Here is a 21,306-nt window from a genome sequence, read left to right as displayed (position 1 = left end):
ACTCCTTATCAAGAATATTTTCCCAACAATCGTCAGCTTATGAAGATGAAGAAGGCTGGCTCTCCTGCTTATGACATTATCTGGGAGTTAACTTGTCATTATCAGACGGCAATAGCCAAGATCGAATTGAAGAGTAAGAAGGCAGCTCGAGTCAGTTTAAAACAGTTTGCCGACTACCTGTTTCAGAACCTCGAGAGCCCGACCGGTGACGCTGTCTGTGAATCACCGATTCTGACCCCTTCTGACGTTAATGGGCTAATTACAAAGATTAACGCCCAGTCTTATAGAACTGAGTCGTCTGAAGGCGGTTTTCTTAGGGGCACAAAATTCAGCACTTTCTTGTGGCGCATCAATCTTCCGAGGCGCTTCCTCTTGAGGTTCTCTTTCCCGCCGTGCAACTAGCCGTTGGAGGTAGGTTATCCTTACTCTCCGCTATGATTGCTGACCTCCATAGCGGTTTGCGTAACCTAGCTAACAGTAACCTAGCTAACACTTTTATCAAAGTGGGTGTTGAGCCTTCAACCAAGATTCCTTTGTCGAGCGTCGAATTGCCGTACACCTATTTAATGGCGTGGCTAGTTCTCCATCGAGCGGACATGATGTCAGCACCTGACGTGTCTGATCCCGAAATTCCTTTGCTGCAACTCTTAGAAGGATGTAAGTGGTTGTATCCTTCCCGCCAATGGCCTGACAGAGTGAGGCAGTTTAAGAATGCTAAGTGCTGAGAATTTTACAAGTGTTTCCCTCGGTTTTCTGGTGCCTATAATGACACGCTCGTTGATGAGGAAATGCCTGGGGCCAACAGGACTTCTCTCGACACGGGTAGCTTCCATTGGCTCATGAACATTCGATCAGGTTATAATGTTTTCCGATCGAAGAACCTTTGCAGAATCGAGCCTTATTTTCCTTGCCGTTTTGCGCGACAATTCGGCTACGATCAACTCTACGTCGGGAATCCCAACAAATGGTTGATAACCTGCGGAAGCCTTATTGATGGAGTACGAGCCTGGTTCTGGAATGTTGCCGGCTGTACCGGAGCTCAATTTAGTTTGCCTGTCGCTGAGCCTGGTCTTCACTTAACTTTCCTCTACTGCCGGTGGATTTTAGCCGCCAACACTCCTCTTGCGAAGAAGAAGCTTTCTGAATTGGAATCCGAAGCTGTGGTTCGGAGAATTGTATCTAAAAAAGGAAAGGAGCCCGCTACGTCTTCTCGTAAAGGAAAACAAGCAGTTGATTCCGAAGAGAGTGACGACTTCGAAACATCCAGCGAGGACGATGAAACCAAAGATGAAGCAGGTGCTGCTGTTCCTCTTTCTCCTGTGGCTCACAGGACTCGTCGAGCTAGGTGCTGATGTTCCTCTTTCTCCTGTGGCTCACAGGACTCGTCGAGCTTCTTCACCCCAATCACCCGGTGCTCCTTCTAAGGGTATTCGAATGATGGAGAAGAATATTCCCTTATCGTCTTCGAACAAGATGACAGTCAGATGGCCTGCGCTTGAAGAGGAAGAAGAAGAAGAAGAGGAAGATGCCACCTCGCTTGTTGGTAGAAAGAGATCCCGATCTTCTGCCTCTTCCGAGGTTCAACCCAGCCCTGTTCAAGGGTCTGAATTGCGTTCCAAGTTTCGCCATGAAAGCTCTGAAGTTCCTCGAGATTCTCGTGCTTCGAAAAGGATTAAGAAGATGGCTCATCGACAACGTCAACTCCCTTCATTGCCTGAAGAAGAGTTTATTCAGGATCTTCCGGTTGATCAAGGGGGTAAGATCTCATTCTTATCTCTTTTTCATTATTTCATCTTTGAATATAGCATCTTATTCGTTCTTTTGCCATCACAGTTGGACCAGGAGAGGAAGGAGAAATCATGCCCGAACCTTCTTCTCCGGGTTTAATGGATGTTGATGAATCCAGCTTCACTCAGCAAGTACACAGAGCGATGAGTGAAGAACCCCTCAACATGGACACTGCCCCTCCTCCGATTACTACATCGACCTCGCCAACCGCCGACACAGGTACTGATGTTTTTTCATTTGGGGGACATTTCTGGGAGATAAGTGAATCGGAACATGTTCCTCTCCTACTAACTTGTGCGCTTTATCTTCTTTTAGTTAAACTAAAGGAGGTGAGTGCGGGTAGTAGCGCCGCTGACCCCGCGACTATTATTGAAGGTAAACTTATTTTTGTTTGCTTTGATCCCTTCATATTCTTGCACATTTATTGACGGATCCTTCTGCTCAATAGACATCCCAGCTAATGAGCCGAGAGATCCAGAACTTACCCATGATATGGGTATCGGAGATTTCAACGAGCATGATTTCAATCTTGATATTTCCGAGGATGAACACCAACGCATCTCTGATATATTGTCAGCTCCGGCTCCGACCACTACTGTAGGACCAACCACTAGGGTCGATTCAACTGAAGTAGGCGTATCAGAAGGTATGTTTTTTATGATTCGAGTCTTCAATTAAGTTTTTATTTCTTATCTTTTGATGACTAGAATAAGAAATTTAGGTGTAGGACCAACGAATGAAGTTGATGCGTCTACTGTCATTGGCGAATGTGATCGACCCGAAGGCTTGGGTTTCCTGCTCTTGACGAGTCCCCCAGCTGAAGTTGAACCGCCAGTTACTACTCCAACTTCTGCTATTGTCGAAACTGAACCCGTTGTAACTTTCGATCCGACTCCAGTTGTTCATGACGCTGGAGGGTCGAACGTTATCGTGGAAGAACAACCCCCTGCAACCTCAGCTCAACTTGGTATGCCTCATCTTTGATGTATCTCGTAGTTGGATTTACACTTATAGAATGTTCATTCATCCTCTTCTCATTTATAGAACTTATTCCTCGAGATCTTGTCGATTTGGACCCGACGCCATCAGAAATTGTAATTGAACAACAGCCTGATGTGGTGAATCCATCGTCCAACATTATCTCTGAACAAACTTCGACTGTCGTGGAGCGTGTCCTAGCATCGACAAGTCAAGGTAATCAAACTATAGAATTTCCTATTGAATTTGGGATAATTCTATTCATTGCTGTATGCGAGCGTGCATATCTTATATCTATTTCTTTTGTTCTCTTTGCAGATCTTTCTTCATCATTGTCCGATCGTATTCGAGCTTTATTGGCAGATGAAGATCCGGACAAAGTTGTCCTTTGTGCTGACGTCCAAAGCTTCGTTCTTTTCTTAAACGTCATGGTTGATCGAATTCTTCTTAAAGGTTCATCCTTTGAACTTTTTAAGAAGTAAAGAACAGGGGTGCGCCGAATTATCTAACTCCCTTGAAGCTTACTTGGTCGATCTTAAACACAATATTAAACAGTTGCAGAACTTTCGTGTTAATGACGCGCCTTCTTACATTGCTTCCCAAATGGATCTGAGACTACAAGCATGGCGTGATTCTCAGAAATCCGTTGAATCTGAACTTTAAGTACTGAAAACTCGCATCAATCAACTCCAAGTGAGCGCTGCCAAGAAGGCACAAATCAAGGTAGACCTGTATCGTGACTTGGAGTCGCGTCGGGCAGAGATAGCCCAGTTAGAAAAGCAACTTGCCGAAGCTAAGGATGCTTGTGAATTTTTGGAGTCTGATTTAGCGGAAGTAACTCAAGCTGAGGTGATTACACTCCGGCAACTGAATCTCCAGGACAAGATTTTTGCTGACAAAGAACAAGAGGTTGCCAGAATTCAAAGCATCGATGAAAGGAAATTTAAAGCCAATCTGATACCTGAGCTCGAACTGGCTTATGCGACAAAGCTTTCCCAATTAGAAGATGAACTCCGCCATTACAAATTATTGTAATTTTGAAAACATACATTTTTTTATGCTGTTTTGCTTGAACTCTTTTGGTTAATACAGTGAACTTTCTTGTTTATTGAGATTTTATTATGATTACTCATTAACCATAATACTTATAGATATGATTACACATTCTTGTTTAGAATAAATAACCATAATACTTATAGAATTTTTGGCAAATCCTCAGCCATCAACGGATTTGATATGCCTTTACCGACTACCGTTTGAGTCGGGCTAGTATGTGAATTATCTAGGTCCGTTTCACATATAACGTTGTGCTAAAAGAATTAAACTCTTTTAGATTTTAAACTATAATGTTGAATATGTAGGCTACATGTGTTAGATGTAGGCTTATTTCTATTAAGGGATAGAGATAACATCCCCCATGTGTGAACGACATGGATTTTAAAGTGTGAGTAGGTTGCGTTTCCTATATAGGACAACGAGCCCGAAATCGGAGAGGAAGAATTTTATATTCTATCTCCTGGTCTCTTGTTTGTTGGTAGAGATAAACCCGGAATTGGAGAGGAAGAATTTTATATTCTATCTCCTGGTGCAAAAGAAATTGGTAGAGATAAACCCAAAATCGGAGAGGAAGAATTTTATATTCTATCTCCTGGTCTCTTGTTTGTTGGTAGAGATAAACCCAAAATCGGAGAGGAAGAATTTTATATTCTATCTCCTGGTCTCTTGTTTGTTGGTAGAGATAAACCCAAAATCGGAGAGGAAGAATTTTATATTCTATCTCCTGGTCTCTTGTTTGTTGGTAGAGATAAACCCAGAATCGGAGAGGAAGAATTTTATATTCTTTGTGGTCCTAACTGTAGTAAGGTTTGACCAAGTGAGAGTTTTGAGACGATCCTAACTGTAGGAAGGTTTGATCGCTCGATTTGTGGGCCTCTCGTTCATGGATAGAATCGAGAGGAGATTTTGGTTGTGGTCCTAACTGTTTAAAGGTTTGACCAGGTGAGGAATAGGAGTAGGGTACAAATAACAATGAGTTCGTTGATTTGCACAAACTACTCAATGGGAAAATCTTGATTTCAAACATAAGAATTTGACACGAAATAATTTGTCGACTGATACAGACTGATGACTATCGGTCAATTTGATCGGTGAGGGTTTCATGGTGTGAGGTTATAAATCATCGAACCTCCTCTTCCATGATCACGTTATCGGATTTTGTGAGGAAAGATTAACTGTCATTAAATCTCATCTCAACAAGAATAATAAGGAGATCTTAATCATTTTTATAACAATTAAGAATAGATTATTCACATGATTAGTCTTCATTTAGAATAATCAACTGATATCGGGTTATCCTGAAATATCCTATACAGGATTCTCTAGGAAATTCCCGTTTTACGTAAGTTATCCTGGCATCGTCAATTTGTTGCCATCCTGAGTAATCAGGCGATAAGCACCGTTTGAATAGACTGTCTCTATCACGAACGGTCCTTCCCATTTAGGTTCAAATTTGCCTTTCTTCTTAGAAGTGAGAATCATAGGTCTTCGGACGGCGATGACCAAATCTCCTTCTTTAAAACTTCGTTGTCGGACCTTTTTGTCAAAAGCCCAGGAAATTCTAGCTTGATAAAACTCGATCTGTTGTTGAGTTTCCAAGCGTTTCTCATCTAACATCTCTAATTCCTCGAGACGTTTCTGATGACGTTCTTCCGTCGTCATTCCCGTTGTAAGGGCGATACGGAGGGAAGGAATCTGTATTTCCAATGGAAGGACAGCTTCACACCCATATGTTAAGGCATATGGGGTGGTTCCGGTTGGCGTACGGACGGTTGTACGATAAGCCCACAGGGCTTCGCCGAGTTTGTCGTCCCAATCTCGTTTATTGGTTTTCACCAATTTTACCAGAATTTTGATGATAGTCTTGTTAAAAGCTTCGGCCAATCCGTTAGCCGTAGGATTATAAGCAGTCGATGAAATGTCTTTAATCCCGAATTTATCACAGAATTTGATAAATGCGTTGCTGACGAATTGAGGTCCATTATCGTGCACTATTCGCCTCGGAACACCGTATCGATATATGATATGGTGTTTGATAAATTTTATCACATCACTCGTCTTCACCTCTCGAAGTGGAACTGCTTCTGCCCATTTCGAGAAGTAATCGGTGATTGCCAGAATGAAACGGTCCCCTTTAACCGAAGGTGGAAAAATAGGACCTACTATATCCATTCCCCAAGTTTCAAACGGCCACGATGTCGCCGAAGGATGTAGATGTTCAGGGGGTATGTGCATATAATTTGCATGTAATTGACACGCTTGACATCGTCGGGCGTAGTCAACTGCATCCTTTACCATAGTCGGCCAATAATATCCAATTCTCCTAAGTCGGTCGCAGAGTTTCGGACCGGGTTGATGTGCACCGCACGTCCCCTCATGCGCCTCTTTGAGTGCTTGTTCTGCTTCCTTACTGGATAGACAACGGAGTAATAGACCGTCGTACGATCGTCGGTACAACATTTGTGAAATAAGCTGGTGAGTCCTCACTGTAATCAATTGCTCTGTTTTGGGAGGTTGAGCCAAGGATACTGACAATGCTGCCAACGCGTCTGCGTATGCATTTTGGAGACGTGGAACGTACTCGATGAAAAATTCTTCAAACGAGCTTGCCATCTCGATGGCCACCTGGTGGTATGGAATCAGGTCTTGATTTCTGACTTCATACTCTCCTCGAATCCGATTAACTACCAGTTGAGAATCTCCAAAAGCTTCAAGGTATTCGACCCCCAGCTCTTTGGCAAAATTGTGTCCAATTATCAATGCATTATACTCGGCTACGTTATTAGAGCATGGTTCGGTCAACGAGTATGCTCTAGGTAAGACATGCTTTCCTGGGGAAACTAAAACGACCCCCCACTCCTGAGGAGATTTTAGAACATCCGGGTGCGCTTGCCACATTGGTTGCTCGGGAAGCCCCGTCGAAGTATAATTGCCACACTTGTTAATGTGAGGTGGTATTAACTTCGTGAGTTTCGTCCGGCAGGTCGTCGTATAACTCAACTACATCTTTTGTAGGATTTTTCGCTAAAAGATCGCAAATAGCTCTTCCTTTAACTGATTTTTGTTGTTTGAAGTGCAAATCATATTGCGATAGAAGTAGAGCCCACCTGGCTAGACGCCAATTCATAGAGGCCGGTTGGGTCATGGATACTCGGACGGGATTTATGTTGGAAATGACATAGATTGTCTGTCCAACCAAATAATGTCGCATTTTCTGAATCGCGAATACCAAGGCGATGCATTCTTTCTCAATCATCGGATAACGAGACTCAGCTCCTACCAATGTACGACTCAAATAATACACAGCTTGCTCGTGACCGTTATCGTCGTCTTGTGCAAGTAATGCACTTAACGAATGGCTCGTCGCTTTGACATAAATCAAAAACGGTCTGCCGGATTTCGGTGCAACGAGAATAGGAGGATTCGCTAGATATTTCTTAATATCTTCGAATGCCCTTTGGCATGCTTCATCCCAAACGAATGACACGCCTTTCTTCGCGAGCTTAGAGAACGGTTGACATTTTCCAGACAGATTTGATATAAACCGACGGATATATGCCAATCGACCTTGCAACCCTTTGAGTTCTTTAAGATTCCTCGGTGGTTGTAATTCATGTATCGCCTTCACTTTATCACTGCTTCTGCCCATTTCGAGAAATAATCGGTGATTGCCAGAATGAAACGGTCCCCTTTAACCGAAGGTGGAAAAATAGGACCTACTATATCCATTCCCCAAGTTTCAAACGGCCACGATGTCGCCGAAGGATGTAGATATTCAGGGGGTATGTGCATATAATTTGCATGCAATTGACACACTACACATTGTCGTGCGTAATCGACTGCGTCTTTCACCATAGTCGGCCAATAATATCCGATTCTCCTAAGTCGGTCGCAGAGTTTAGGACCGGGCTGATGTGCACCGCATATCCCATCATGCGCCTCTTTGAGCGCTTGTTCCGCTTCTTTGTTGGATAGACAACGGAGTAAAAGACCATCATACGATCGCCGATACAACATTTGCGCTGTGGCATTGTAATAAAATCTCGGTGCTCTTCGCCGAATCGATTCCCTTTCTTTTACATCTTCAGGCAGTATATCATGTAGGACGTAGTCGATAATAGGAAAACGCCAATCTCGAACTTCAGGTTCAACTCCTATTGAGTAAACCTCTTTGGCATTCGAATCGTAGATTGGGACAATAAGCTGGTGAGTCCTCACTGTAATCAATTGCTCTGTTTTGGGAGGTTGAGCCAAGGATACTGACAATGCTGCCAATGCGTCTGCGTATGCGTTTTGGAGACGCGGAACGTACTCGATGAAAAATTCTTCAAACGAACTTGCCATCTCAATAGCCACCTGGTGGTATGGAATCAGGTCTCGATTTCTGACTTCATACTCTCCTCGTATTTGATTAACTACCAGTTGAGAATCTCCAAAAGCTTCAAGGTATTCGACCCCCAGTTCTTTGGCAAAATTGTGTCCAATTATCAATGCATTATACTCGGCTACGTTATTAGAGCATGGTTCGGTCAACGAGTATGCTCTAGGTAAGACATGCTTTCCTGGGGAAACTAAAACGACCCCCCACTCCTGAGGAGATTTTAGAACATCCGGGTGCGCTTGCCACATTGGTTGCTCGGGAAGCCCCGTCGAAGTATAATTGCCACACTTGTTGATGTGAGGTGGTATTAACTTCGTGAGTTTCATCCGGCAGATCGTCGTACAACTCCACTACATCTTTCGTAGGGTTTTCCGCCAAAAGATCGCAAATATTTTGTAGGATTTTTCGCTAAAAGATCGCAAATAGCTCTTCCTTTAACTGATTTTTGTTGTTTGAAGTGCAAATCATATTGCGATAGAAGTAGAGCCCACCTGGCTAGACGCCAATTCATAGAGGCCGGTTGGGTCATGGATACTCGGACGGGATTTATGTTGGAAATGACATAGATTGTCTGTCCAACCAATCATTGGATAACGAGACTCAGCTCCTACCAATGTACGACTCAGATAATACACAGCTTGCTCGTGACCTTTATCGTCGTCTTGTGCAAGTAATGCACTTAACGAATGGCTCGTCGCTTTGACATAAATCAAAAACGGTCTGCCGGATTTCGGTGCAACGAGAATAGGTGGATTCGCCAGATATTTCTTAATATCCTCGAATGCCTTTTGGCATGCTTCATCCTAAACGAATGACACGCCTTTCTTCGCGAGCTTAGAGAACGGTTGACATTTTCCAGACAGATTTGATATAAACCGACGGATGTATGCCGGTCGACCTTGCAATCCTCTGAGTTCTTTAAGATTTCTCGGGGGTTGTAGTTCATGTATTGCCTTCACCTTATCAGGATCAATATGAATCCCTTTTGTGGTAACGACGAATCCCAGAAATTTACCGCTCGACATTCCAAGGAAGGATTTAGTCGGGTTCATTTTTAGCTGATGAGTTCTCATAAGCTCGAATATTTTTAGCTGATGAGTTCATTTTTAGCATTCGACGGTCTTCCGAAGATGTTCTTGAAATATCTTCGTCATCGCACGTTGGTATGTAGCACCAGCGTTCTTCAAACCAAAAGGCATAACAGTGTAACAGAAGACACCAAAGGGTGTTCTGAATGCTGTATGTTTTTCATCATCCGGGTGCATCTTGATTTGATTATACCCAGAAAATCCATCCATGAATGACATTCTTTCAAACCCGCATGTGTTGTCAATGATGACATCCGTAATCGGTAGAGGAAAGTCATCTTTGGGGCAGGCCGTATTCAGATCTTTGAAGTCGATACAGATTCTGATTTTTTCGTTCTTTTTAAGGACTGGAACAATATTGGCCAACCATTCAGGATGTTGTTCTTCTCTGATAAAACCCGAATCAATTAATTTCTTGACTTCAGCTTCTATTGCCTCCATAATTTGCGGACGAAACCGTCTCTGTTGTTGTTTGACGGGCTTAACATCCGATTTAATATTAAGGCTGTGCATTGCTACATCTGGATCTAGTCCCGGCATATCTTCGTAATTCCAAGCGAATACGTCGATATATTCTCGAATGAGGACGATTAGTTCCTCTTTTTCATCCGTTGGAAGATCACCGCTGATAAATATAGGCTTTGGGTTAGCTTCGTCACCCATATCAATTTGGACTACTTTATCCTCTGTAGGAGGTTTTCTTTGCTCAAATCGATCACCGTATTGGATATTCATGTAATGTGTCCAATGATCTTCCCAAGTGGGCAACTGATCGTCTTCTTCAATTGTGGAAGGATCAACCGTTGTCATGTTTGACATGAGAGTTTTGAACATTTCCCCAATGCTCACGTCAGAATCCCAAGTTGAAGCGTCTGATGAATGTCCACTCCTATTTATTAGTTGGCTAATAATCTGTTGGCCGTATTCGTCATCAGATGATGAGGCATAACCTAGACACCTTTTATGACCTTAATAATTATCCGGTTTTTCTTTTGGTACATAAGCGAGACGGGGTAGAACCCTGACACCTTGACCAAAATAGAGACATTCACCAAGCGAGAGGTCATAGCCTTGGTTCGTCATATAATCATTCGCTTGTGAACTGTACCGAGAGAAATGTCGTCCGGATTCTTTTTCATCCGAATTAATGTTCAAGAAATGATCTGGAATAGGGGATGATTCCCTTTTTCCAAAGACTATCTCTTTTTCACCCCCTGTCTTCGCGGGTAGTATTACAGTTGTTCCGAATGAAGTTTGGAGGTGTTTCGTCGTCGTACAAGACGAACGAAGTGACATATGTAGACTAGGATCGTCGTATAATTCCTGCATTACATCATCAAGACAACGCGAGTACTCTAAATCATGATTTATTATTTCATCGGCAAGCTGCCAGTTACAACTTTCGTCCGACGATTCATCACCGTCAAGATCGATTACAAGAGGTTCAATGTCATTTAGTACAAGACCTTCACTATAATCGAGCCCGACTTCGGTATCAGCTTCTTCTCCGCTGTCCGTGCCATGGGCCGATGGTTCAGTATCAGACTCAGCACCATAAAGAAGGGAGTCAGTAAAGTAATTTTCTAACCCCTTGAATGGTTGCTTATCCGCGACCACCATCTTGACCTCCTCATTAGTGTCAACATACTTCAAACACTGATGGAGGGTGGAGGGAACTATAAGATTACCGTGGATCCATGGACGACCCAACAGTAAGTTATAAGAAGTCTCCGCATCGATAACATAGCAGGTGACTTCAGACTTCAAATCTCCGAGTTGACACTTCACCCGGATTTTTCCTAACGGTCTTGACCGGCTAGTATTGAACCCATAGATAACCGTTCCTGTGGAGGCTAACTTACTGGCGGGGATTCCGAGGTGGTACATCAACCAAAGTGGCATGATGCTAACAGCGGAATCCGGATCAACTTGGATCCGGTTGACAACGCTCGAACCGATATATCCAGTAAAATATAACGGTCTATCATGCTTTGAATTCCTGACTTGCATGTCTTCTTTTGTGAAAGCAATGCAAGGAAATTTGGTGGCTGCCAGATTGCAATGCTGCACTGATGACTCTGGTCCTCCAGGAGTTGGCTTGATCTGAGTGAGGAATACTTCAGAATCAGCCAAAGCTTCTTGTAAAGCTTCTCTGGTTTCTTTCGAGAGGCGCAACAACTCGTATAACGTGATCCTTGCTGGGATATTAGCCAACTGAGTCATAACGTCGAAACGATATGGTGCGTTCGAGCTTTCCGGTTTATCTCGTCCGATCGGTCGGCTGAAACGAGACTGCTTCGGAACTTGAACCTCTTTATGTTGGGGTTCTTTCTCTTTTTGCTTAACAACTTTCTGAGGCTTTTCGGCTGCTACTGGTGGAGTTATGACTACCCCCAGCTCCGTAAGAGTTTTAGCATTTGGGTCAGAGGTTTCAGGATATTTATAGTGGTACTCATTCCCACTTCTTGTAGCGAAAACTTCCTGCTCTTCATCAGAAAGTGATAAAGCTGCTTGTACATATATTGAGCTTACATATAAACATACAATATATGTAGGAACTATGTGAAACTATGAATTAGCAATTGGTGAAATGGGGGGTAAAAGTTTGTAGGGATTAACAAAAATCAATAACTGAGCGGACCTGATCCGGCAACGGTTTCCAACACTACGAAATAGAACCCGAAGGTTTTTACCCATCAAACATTTGCAAGTGGCCTAATGAACAATTTTTAAAAGATAAACGTGCTTAGCAAATGATACTTCCATCCATTGCTACTGGAAACATTTGGTTTTTTGGATCCGTAGCAACTGGGTAAAATGGACATAAATGTAATACAAATTTACCAGAAATCTGATGAGATCTGTGTTGGGTATTAATGTTGAATGAAATTGAAATTTTGGGGTTATCAAAGTGTTAAAAAAAATACCTTGGGTTATCAAAGTGGTAAAAATGGGTAAACTTTGGGGTATCAAAGTGAAAACAAGCCTTTGACTGGAACTTCATCATCTTTGAAAGAGTATTCCTTCGGGAATCTGGGCTCCGAAGTCTTGGGTTGCCTCAGAGGTTGTTGATTCTGATTTGGTGCCAACTGGAAGGATGACTGCTGCGGTTGTTGTTGCAGCGGCTGTTGTGACGTTTGATGTGCGTCCACAGCGGCTACGGACCCTCTTCCTCTGCCTCGAGGGTTAAAGTTTTGCTTTTGATTATTAGCTGGTGGCAGGCCTCTCTCCAAATTCTTTCTTTTGAGAAAGCGTTCAGCTTGCTCACCTCTCACCTTCAATTCTTTCCAAGTTTTAGAGGGGACAACCCCCATTACCTGTAATACATCCAATGACAAGTTGTTATGACACGTTTGCAGAATAAATTCCTCTGTGAGTGGATCTCTGCAGTTCACCGCTTTGTCCCGGAATCGTTTGACAAAGACATCAACCGACTCCCCATCCTTCTGCTTCTCATCCAACAACGTGCCAATAGAGACCTCCGTGTCGTCGTCGAAGAAATTGGTGAGGAATAATTCTTCCATGTCTTCCCAGCTAGTGATACTCCCAGGTTTAAGGCGTCGGTACCAATCGAAGGCAGGCCCACGAAGGGTTCCTACGAATGACCGGACCATCAGGGCTTCGTTCCCGGATATTGCGCCGAGATGCGACTTGAAATAGATTAAGTGTTGAGTGGGTGAACCTCTGCCATCAAAAGGAGTAAAGTTAATCAAATTAAATTTCGGGGGATAAGGAATTAGGTCCCACTCCCTCGGGTACGGGTATGGAATGCCCGTTTTCTTCACTTCTTGAGCCGTCATCAGAGCGTTAACTTTGCTCTCGAGATCATGCATCTTCTTGTCCTCTTCCTCACTCTTCTTCAAGTAGATCTGTGGAGGTTGAGTGGATGACTTGGTCGGATCACTTCCGGAATTATCTTTATCCGGAGGAGGATCGTCGAAAATAGTCTCATCTTCTTCGTTACGTCGGCTGGACTCTGCTTTTTGGCTTGATTCTGGTTGGTGTTGCTGAACCTGCAAATCTCGCATTTGCTGCATAGTCAACTCCATCTCGGTCTTGAACTCAGCTCTAATTTCTTCGCGTTGTTTAGCCAACGCTTCTTATAGTATGTGAGCCAGTTGATCCGGCGTGATTGTAAATGATTCTCTGATTCGCCCTACGCTGGATGCGGTACTGTCTGAAGCTATAGCAGAGCAAGTGTCTGACAATTCTTCATCTGAAGATAACCCCTCGTGCATTCTCTTGTAATCTCGACGTAGGTTGGCTCTTCTTTGTAACCGCGACATCTTTTGAGAAAGACCCCGCTCAACTCTTCCTCCCGGAGAGAAATCAGGATCGGGGTTAACTAACTGTTTCTTTCTTTTGTTGGTCATGTTGATAGTGACCTCAGGGAGCTCATCTTGTCGGATTACAGGTTTCTTCTTATTGAAACGTCTCATTTTGGGTCTTGACGCTTCATTGGACAATCTTTGAAATACGGAAACTTTTGTTGAATTATTTTTTGAGCAACCGTATTCCGTCAGCACTGCCTTAATGAGTCTCTCGCATGCGCAATGAGACTCATCTTCTCGGATAATCCTCTTTCTTGAGTTATTTTTCTGATAGTACAGCTCATCATTATTGTGATTCGAGCAACCTATCTTTTGCTTCTGAACTTTGTTAACGTGCACAGGACGACTGGTCGTCACCTCTGGGCGATCCAAAGTTGAATTTTTAAATCCACCCCTTTGCGGGAGTGGGGTTTTCATAGGTCCTAAACGAGAGTGAACTGGTATTCTCTCGTTTTGGACTGGAGTAATTCTGACAGGAGGGTGTTTACGACCCCCTGTATAAGAAACCACTAAGGGTTTATTCGTTGGACTTGGATCTTCTTTGACTGGGGCTTTACCTCGATCGTCAGCCGAAGGACCGAGGCGATCCGCCATAGTGATCTTGAATTTTGATAAATCTGGGCTAACCCAGGGTTTCACTGGTGATGTAGTAGATATTGTTGTAGTAGAAGGACCAGGATTGGGTGTCGATGGACCCGCAAATGTGGCTTTGCGACTGCGATGAATATCACGACCAAATGAAGTGCCGCGACAGTCATTACTGTCGCGGTTGAGCAAAGTGCCGCGGCAGTTCTGACTGCCGCGGTCGAATAAATTACCGCGGCAGTATGAGCTGCCGCGGTTAGAGTTTACATCCTTCTGTAATTTTTGGGCACCTTCAGTTTTTGGAACCCAAGCTTTGCAGTTCTTCGATGGCTTTTCAGACACCATTTCCTTCTTGTTCCTCTGCGCTTGTTGACGAAGGGCACGAGCGCGAGCAGCCTTTGCCTGACGTCTTTGTATACGCTCTTTGAGAGTAGAACGGGCCCTTTTGACCAGAGTCCATTCCTCCGTTGTAAGTTGTGCAGAGATGTGATTAGTTTGCCATTGAGGCAACTGGTTCACCTTTTGCTTCCTCGACTTTAAGTCCGTATAGTAATGGACTCCGTCGGTTTGTTGCATGGCCTTAGCCAATTGACGAGCGCGGCGTTGACGTTGTCTCTGACGAGCCCTCTTTGTCATTACCGGCGCATTTTGGTTTAGAGACCCCTGAACTGGTGAAGGGTCATTTGGAGCAGAGATGTTGCAGGTAGATTCCTGAGCCATGACTTGGCAAGAATCTTCATCTGCGGTCTTCATCTGAATTGAAGACTTGAGAACTTTCTTGGGAGAGGAAGTCTTCCTACACCTGCGAGGTGAGGGAGATTTTGAGGATGAGGACGACAGGTACTCCTCAAATTTGGCCTGATCGAACTCATATTCAATCTCCTCCGTGACAATGATCTTAATCGGCTGCGACACTGCGGCCTCGGCAGCGAGGCCGCTGGCTCCCACTGTGGTCGCCAGTTTGTTTTCAGCGAAAGTTGACTCCATTGTCGATTCCATTAAAACTTTGATGTGTTTACAGGAAAATACAATGAAAATAAGCGAAAATACAACTCTCGAGAAAATAACACAAAAATTGTTTATAGGAATCACCGAATGATGCTTGTCAAAGGGTGAAAATTCTCTCTTTCTTCCTCAAAATCACCAAAGGCTTAAGTCTCTTCTGCTCCAAAATGCTCTCTGTCCTTTATTTCGTGTATAGGGAGGTATTTATAAGGGTCTAAGTGCACCACAGTTGAAACGGGGGCAAAATAACCGACTGGATGTTTTCTCTTTGGCCGCTGCAGTCTACACTGCCGCGGCTATTGGCGCGGCAGTATAGGCTGCCGCGGCCAGGCAGTATAGGCTGCCGCGGCCAAAGAGGCAGTTACCAGCACGTTTCATCGTGCTTGAAACCGCTCTCCCACGACCTTTAACCACTTTTTTTCGTGGTTTAACTGCTTGTCCACGTCAGCACACGTTCTATTTCTGATACGCCGCCACGTGGACTTCAAAAAATCATCGAATAACTGCCTTATAACTGCCACATCACCCCCCATAATAGCCGCGGCCTCATGAGCTGTCGCGCCTAAGGCGCGACACCTTTAACTGCCGCGCCTAAGGCGCGACACTCTGAACTGCCGCGCCTAAGGCATGTCACCCTGGCTCGCTTGTTGGTGTATTTGTCGTTGTGTCCACACTGCTCTTTTCTCATCCTTGAGTAGTGTTCGGATATCTATGAGCATTTTTTTTTGACGCCTACAGGTATACCTTCATGCTTGTATTTCTTGGAGACATTATTGTAATGTATTTGAGCTCAATGTGGACTTCATGTATTGTGGTGTTCCTTAGCACCTTACTCATGCTGTCACATTCTGATCCTTCAGTGCTATTTGGTATTTTTGTAAAATGTTTTGAGGTTCTATCTCCATTGATTTTAAGTCAGTGGTTGAGCTCAAACTTATGAGGTACGTAGAGATATTGTTGGAAGTGTCTTGTGTGCTATTTTCATGTCAAGTAAAGAGGGGGTTTAATATGACATTGACTAGGAGTAATGGATGAGTTAATAAGTTTGGACCTACTGTTCATATAAGATGACCCGCTTGGGTAAGTGCGGATCAAGCTAGCCTATCAATTTACAATAACAGGTTTCTTAATGACCAATGGAGTTTCTCTCTGATGTAGAAGTCTGTCTTGGAAAAACATGCTTTAGCAAGTACATGACAAGTCAATACATTTATATATTTATCAAGCATTAATCTTCTTAGTAGGACACTTGGTACAATTTTAACTATAGTTTCTTTTCTGTGACATTCCCAAGCATCAGGAATTGAAATGTTCACTAACACATCTTTTTATTTACGCCAATATACAACTCTTATTTGCTTGCCCTCATCAATTGGCAGCTGGAGATCCAGGGCTTGTTCCAGGCTCATGTCCCAACAGAAAGGAATCACCACCACTGAATTCCAAATCATCATCTCTGTTTCTTATGAATTACTTTCCAACATTTCCTGTTCAGAATGAAGCCTGCAAAGAGCATTCAGGTGCACTTGGTGAAATGGTTAATGCATGTTACAAAGCATCGGGAAATGTAGTGCCTAACTTTTTAGCAGTCAATTTTTACATGGTATGGCTCCATCTTAACACTTCTCTGAGAAAGATAAATCAGAAAAATTCAGTTAGAAAGGAAATATGAATGAAATACTGACATAGTTGCGACCGATGCAGAGAAGTGATGGAGGAGGTATTTTTGATATACAAGACAGAATAAATGGATTAAACCTCTGTGGATGCAAGACAATTGCTGCTTGCCAGGTATCTCTTGAACCCAAAATCTGATTTTTTGTCTCTTTAATGAACATCATTAAGGAATATTAGATCCTATTTGATATTTTCCTGTCATTATCTGAAGCTAAAGCGATTGTCATTTTTTTTTCTGAACTCACCCATAAAAATATTTCGGTATCCTTTCTCATCAATTTGTACTCTTTTATCTTTTACAATTCTTTCTCAAAATGGAGTAAAATTTGATGGATTCTTACTTCTCTACCCCCACCCCACCCCAAATACTCCAACCACCCCTTTTCCATGTAACCATATAGGTACAATTGTAAAGTTGATCTTTTAATTATGGTCTCAGTATCGTATGCAAATTATGCAGTCATAAAAAGAATTTAATGTTGATAGACTAGTTAGTGGCATCAAACACTAATCCATAACCTAGACAATCTGGACCATGCATTATGTCAAAAACTAAAATTCAAAATTTTAAAACAGTAGAAACTTGAAAAAAATTTAAACAGACGGGCAGTGATGCCCTATCTGAACTGGTTTTGTGACACCCCTCAAAATGCGCAGCATAGTCCTAAAAAAAATAACTTATCAATAAAGTACTTGCATTGTAACGAGTGCCTGAGTCATGGTACATTCCAGAAACTGGAAACTAACTTTCTATGAACATTTGGAATTCTGCATGAATCCAATCTGCTTGATACCTTGCTTTGGATGTTCGATTAAGAAATATAACCACCAAACCCTAAACTCTTTCCTTCTTGTTTGACCTTTTCAAGGTTAAAACAATTTGTTGAACTTTTATTTTCTTTTATTTTTCAGGTGGGAGCTCCATTTGGAGTGTGCAAGAACATCGGATCATCTAACTCTAATCCTCCCCCATCAATTAATAATAGAGGAGGTATTATCTCCGGAACTATAGAATTGTCGGGATCAGCTTCTACAACAGTCCACACTTCTGATCCTCTGTTGGTAAAACTGCTTCTAACATTAACGATTACGGCATTGTTATTGTAGTCTTTATCACTCACCGTGTCACAGTGTGCATTATTTGTTAATGAGTCTTTTTCCCCTCTCTTTTCATGAGGACTTATTTTTCCCTATGAACTGTATTTGTATCAATTGTACAAACTTAAGGGTCCAGGTTGTTTAATTGATTATCACTTCACCACACCACAGTGTGCATTAATTGCTAATGAGAAAAAAAAGTCATGGTATTTTCTATTTCTTTGTTGAGATAAATCATTTATACTTTATATTGATTTAGAAGTATATCATCATGAGGGGGAGTCAAATCATCTTAAGCTTCCTTGTAAGGTTGCTGGTGCAATTAATTTACATGTAAGTTCTAGTGTAAGCTATTATATGTTTCGGTTTTTCTATAGAGTGCCCATGGACACTCTATAAGGGAGGAGAGAGATATAGAGAAATGAATAGCCCATGGGTGAAACACAATAACTAACACGACAAGTCGAACTCTCCACCAGAATTGTAAATTGTAAAGATCTTCATGTTAGTTATTGTACACATGTTGTCGACTTGTCGTAAACTGTGCTATAGTTGAATCTGGCCTTTTTAAAAATTTTAAAAAAAAATATCACAATTGAAAAAATAAAAACCGAATAAAATTTAATGTTTCTAATTTGAAGCCTAAAGCTTGTAGTCTGTAGCTGTCTAGATAAATTGATTAAGCGCTGTTAAGGTTTCATGTACCATCTGCAAACCCACTTAATATTACTGGATAATGAGACCAGTTGAAGGTGTGAATTTCATGATACTCAATCAGCAAATTTAGGAAATGAGAATTCTTGAAATATTGGATGGAGCTAAATATAAGATTCAAAATTCAAAGAAAAGAATTGTATATGGTTTTAAATCGGATAAATTTTAAGCAGGAATTATTTAAAAGGACCAGGCCTCTAGAGTTCGGAAGGCAATGAGAAATTGAACCGAAGGAGCGAAGACTAAGATAAATTGTATAGGTTTGCATGTTCTCGGAAGACGGTGAGAAATTGAACAGAAGGGGCCAAGAATAAGATAAATTGAACAGATTGAACAACCGGTCTTTTTCCTAGAGCTGAATAATTAATTAGGGATTCAAATAGAATATATGTTTAGGTCTAAAGCTTGAAAATTATGGAGACATCAAATAGAAATATATCTTTTCTCGAGTGCTATTCTTTTAAGCAGCGAAGAAAACCATGCGCTCGGTTATATTTATGGATTGGGCTGTCCAACCGGCCCGGCCTGTTTTTTTCTTTTATTTAAAAAAATTATTTTTTTAAAAATAAAATAAAATTTCAAGAGTAATAAAAATTAAAATATGCAAATTTTTGATAATAAATCAATCATATTATTAATCAGTTATAATTATACAATTTACAAATATAAGTATCATAAAAATTAAAATAATAAGAAATAAATTCTTTATTATAAATCATTAACAATTACAATTTTTTTGGAATTTGTCGCATCACAATAGATGAATACATCCCAACTAGGTTGGCACCTATTCATCTATAATACTACCATTTGTAACTCTTTTTAAAATAATTTATCATAAATTTACAGCTAAGAAATAAAAATTATAAACTAATGAGTAATTTCTACTCTTTATTTCTACCTCCTATTCTCAACTCTTCAAGTTTATCTTCAATACTAGCCATTCGATTGATGCATTGAGTTCTCTTCTCGGACCTCTACCAATCTTGTAGGCACATTACTGTCTGTACGGTAGACGGATCTAGCGATGTTCTGTGGTCATCGATCAAACGTCCTGATGTGCTGAAGGCGATTTCGACGCTACTGTAGAAACCTGCATTGTTAGTAAGTCACGAGCCATGATGGAAAAATATAAGATATAAAACTGTTTCATATACACTCCACCATTAGAAAAATATCAAAATCATTATTTTGGGCATTAACTAAAGGTTCAGTTAAATATTGCCCAATTCCAGAAACTTCCATTGATGATCCAGATCTAGATTCATGGCTACCAGTTAGCATTGCTATCATTAATTGCTTATCAAAACTTTTACCTTTGCCTCGGCTTGAACTCGTAGTAACATAAGTAGTAGATTGATGTGTACTTACATCGCATCTACTTGCGTACTCATCATATAATCTTTAAAAATAATATTGAATAGTATTATGATGAGTAAGAGCAAAGTCTGACCATCATCAGTGTATGTTATCATGTTCTCATATAAAGAATTTAACAAATTTTGAAGACCAACATCATTTAAACATGAATCAATAAAAAACCCAAACCCAAAAATTATAGGAATATGCCTAAGATACTTCTTAAATTTTACTTTTCATTTGGAAAATTATATTTCCAAAATAATTATCCATACGATAAATAGTAAAAAAAAGTTTGAATATTTAAAACTTATAAAACAACTTGAGTAATAGTTGGATAATAACAACCAGATAATAACATAGTAGCTTCATAAAAAAAACCTGTAACATCTCTCTTACACTATATATAACTGTTCATTCATCATCAGTTATTCCATACATACTACCAGTGCTAGAATTAGAAGCATAGAAAATAATAAAATCATTTATAATTTCTTTATACTCTCTTGCTACATTTAACATTGCATAGGTGGAATTCCACATGTGGTCAACATCTTTTAGAATTAATCTGGGTTTTAATTTTTTTTCCTTTTACACAACTGTTTCTATTTTTAAGTCTTTGTTCAGGAGCATTATGAACATAAGCTATAACCCTAACATTTTCTATCATGAGTTTAATTTTATTAAATGCATTTTGAACAATTAAATTTAAAATATGGCACATGCATCTAATATAAAAAATATCACTATAACATGCCAGTAGTAAAGATGATTTGATACGATCTACATCTACATTATTATTACTTGCATTATCTAGTGAAAGAGAAAATATTTTTTTAAAAAATTCTAATTTTGTAAGTTCTTCTAGTATTAAATTTGCAATATTAACACCAGTGTGTGAATCTTCAAATACAATAAAAGAAATAACTCTTTTAAACATTTGCCAACTATCATCAATCCAGTGTGCTATGATACATAAATAATGAGTTTGTGCTCTAGATATTCAAATATCATAAGTTAGAGAAAATTTACAGTTTAAATTTTAAAAATAAGAAATTATTTTTGTTTGTTCCTCGTGATAATATTTAAAATTATCACGTTGACAAGATTGATGATAAATTTTTTTAAATGTAGGATAAAAACCATTTCTAATCACATCAAACTTATCATATTCTACCAATTTAAAAGGAATGTTTTTAAGAACAGTAAATCTGATGATGCATTTCTAGGCTTTTATTGTGTCGTA

At 40.9% G+C, this 21,306-nt stretch overlaps 1 protein-coding gene across 1 annotated transcript in view; it reads left to right on the top strand.

Moving 5' to 3' along the window:
* LOC109841129 (PI-PLC X domain-containing protein At5g67130) overlaps nt 1–18,183 on the top strand; it is a 26,700-nt gene extending 8,517 nt beyond the window's left edge. Inside the window, exons 6-8 of the mRNA XM_020409999.1 lie at nt 16,592–16,815; nt 16,917–17,003; nt 17,802–18,183. Of these exons, the coding sequence (XP_020265588.1) occupies nt 16,592–16,815; nt 16,917–17,003; nt 17,802–17,996 (506 nt within the window). The 3' untranslated portion in view covers nt 17,997–18,183. The remainder of the gene's footprint in view (nt 1–16,591; nt 16,816–16,916; nt 17,004–17,801) is intronic.

The sequence above is a fragment of the Asparagus officinalis genome, chromosome 5 (genome assembly GCF_001876935.1).
Source record: "Asparagus officinalis chromosome 5, Aspof.V1, whole genome shotgun sequence".
NCBI classification, from domain to species: domain Eukaryota; kingdom Viridiplantae; phylum Streptophyta; class Magnoliopsida; order Asparagales; family Asparagaceae; genus Asparagus; species Asparagus officinalis.
The sequence above is the reverse complement of the archived record's forward strand: the minus strand, read 5'-3'. Positions and strand labels throughout refer to the sequence as shown.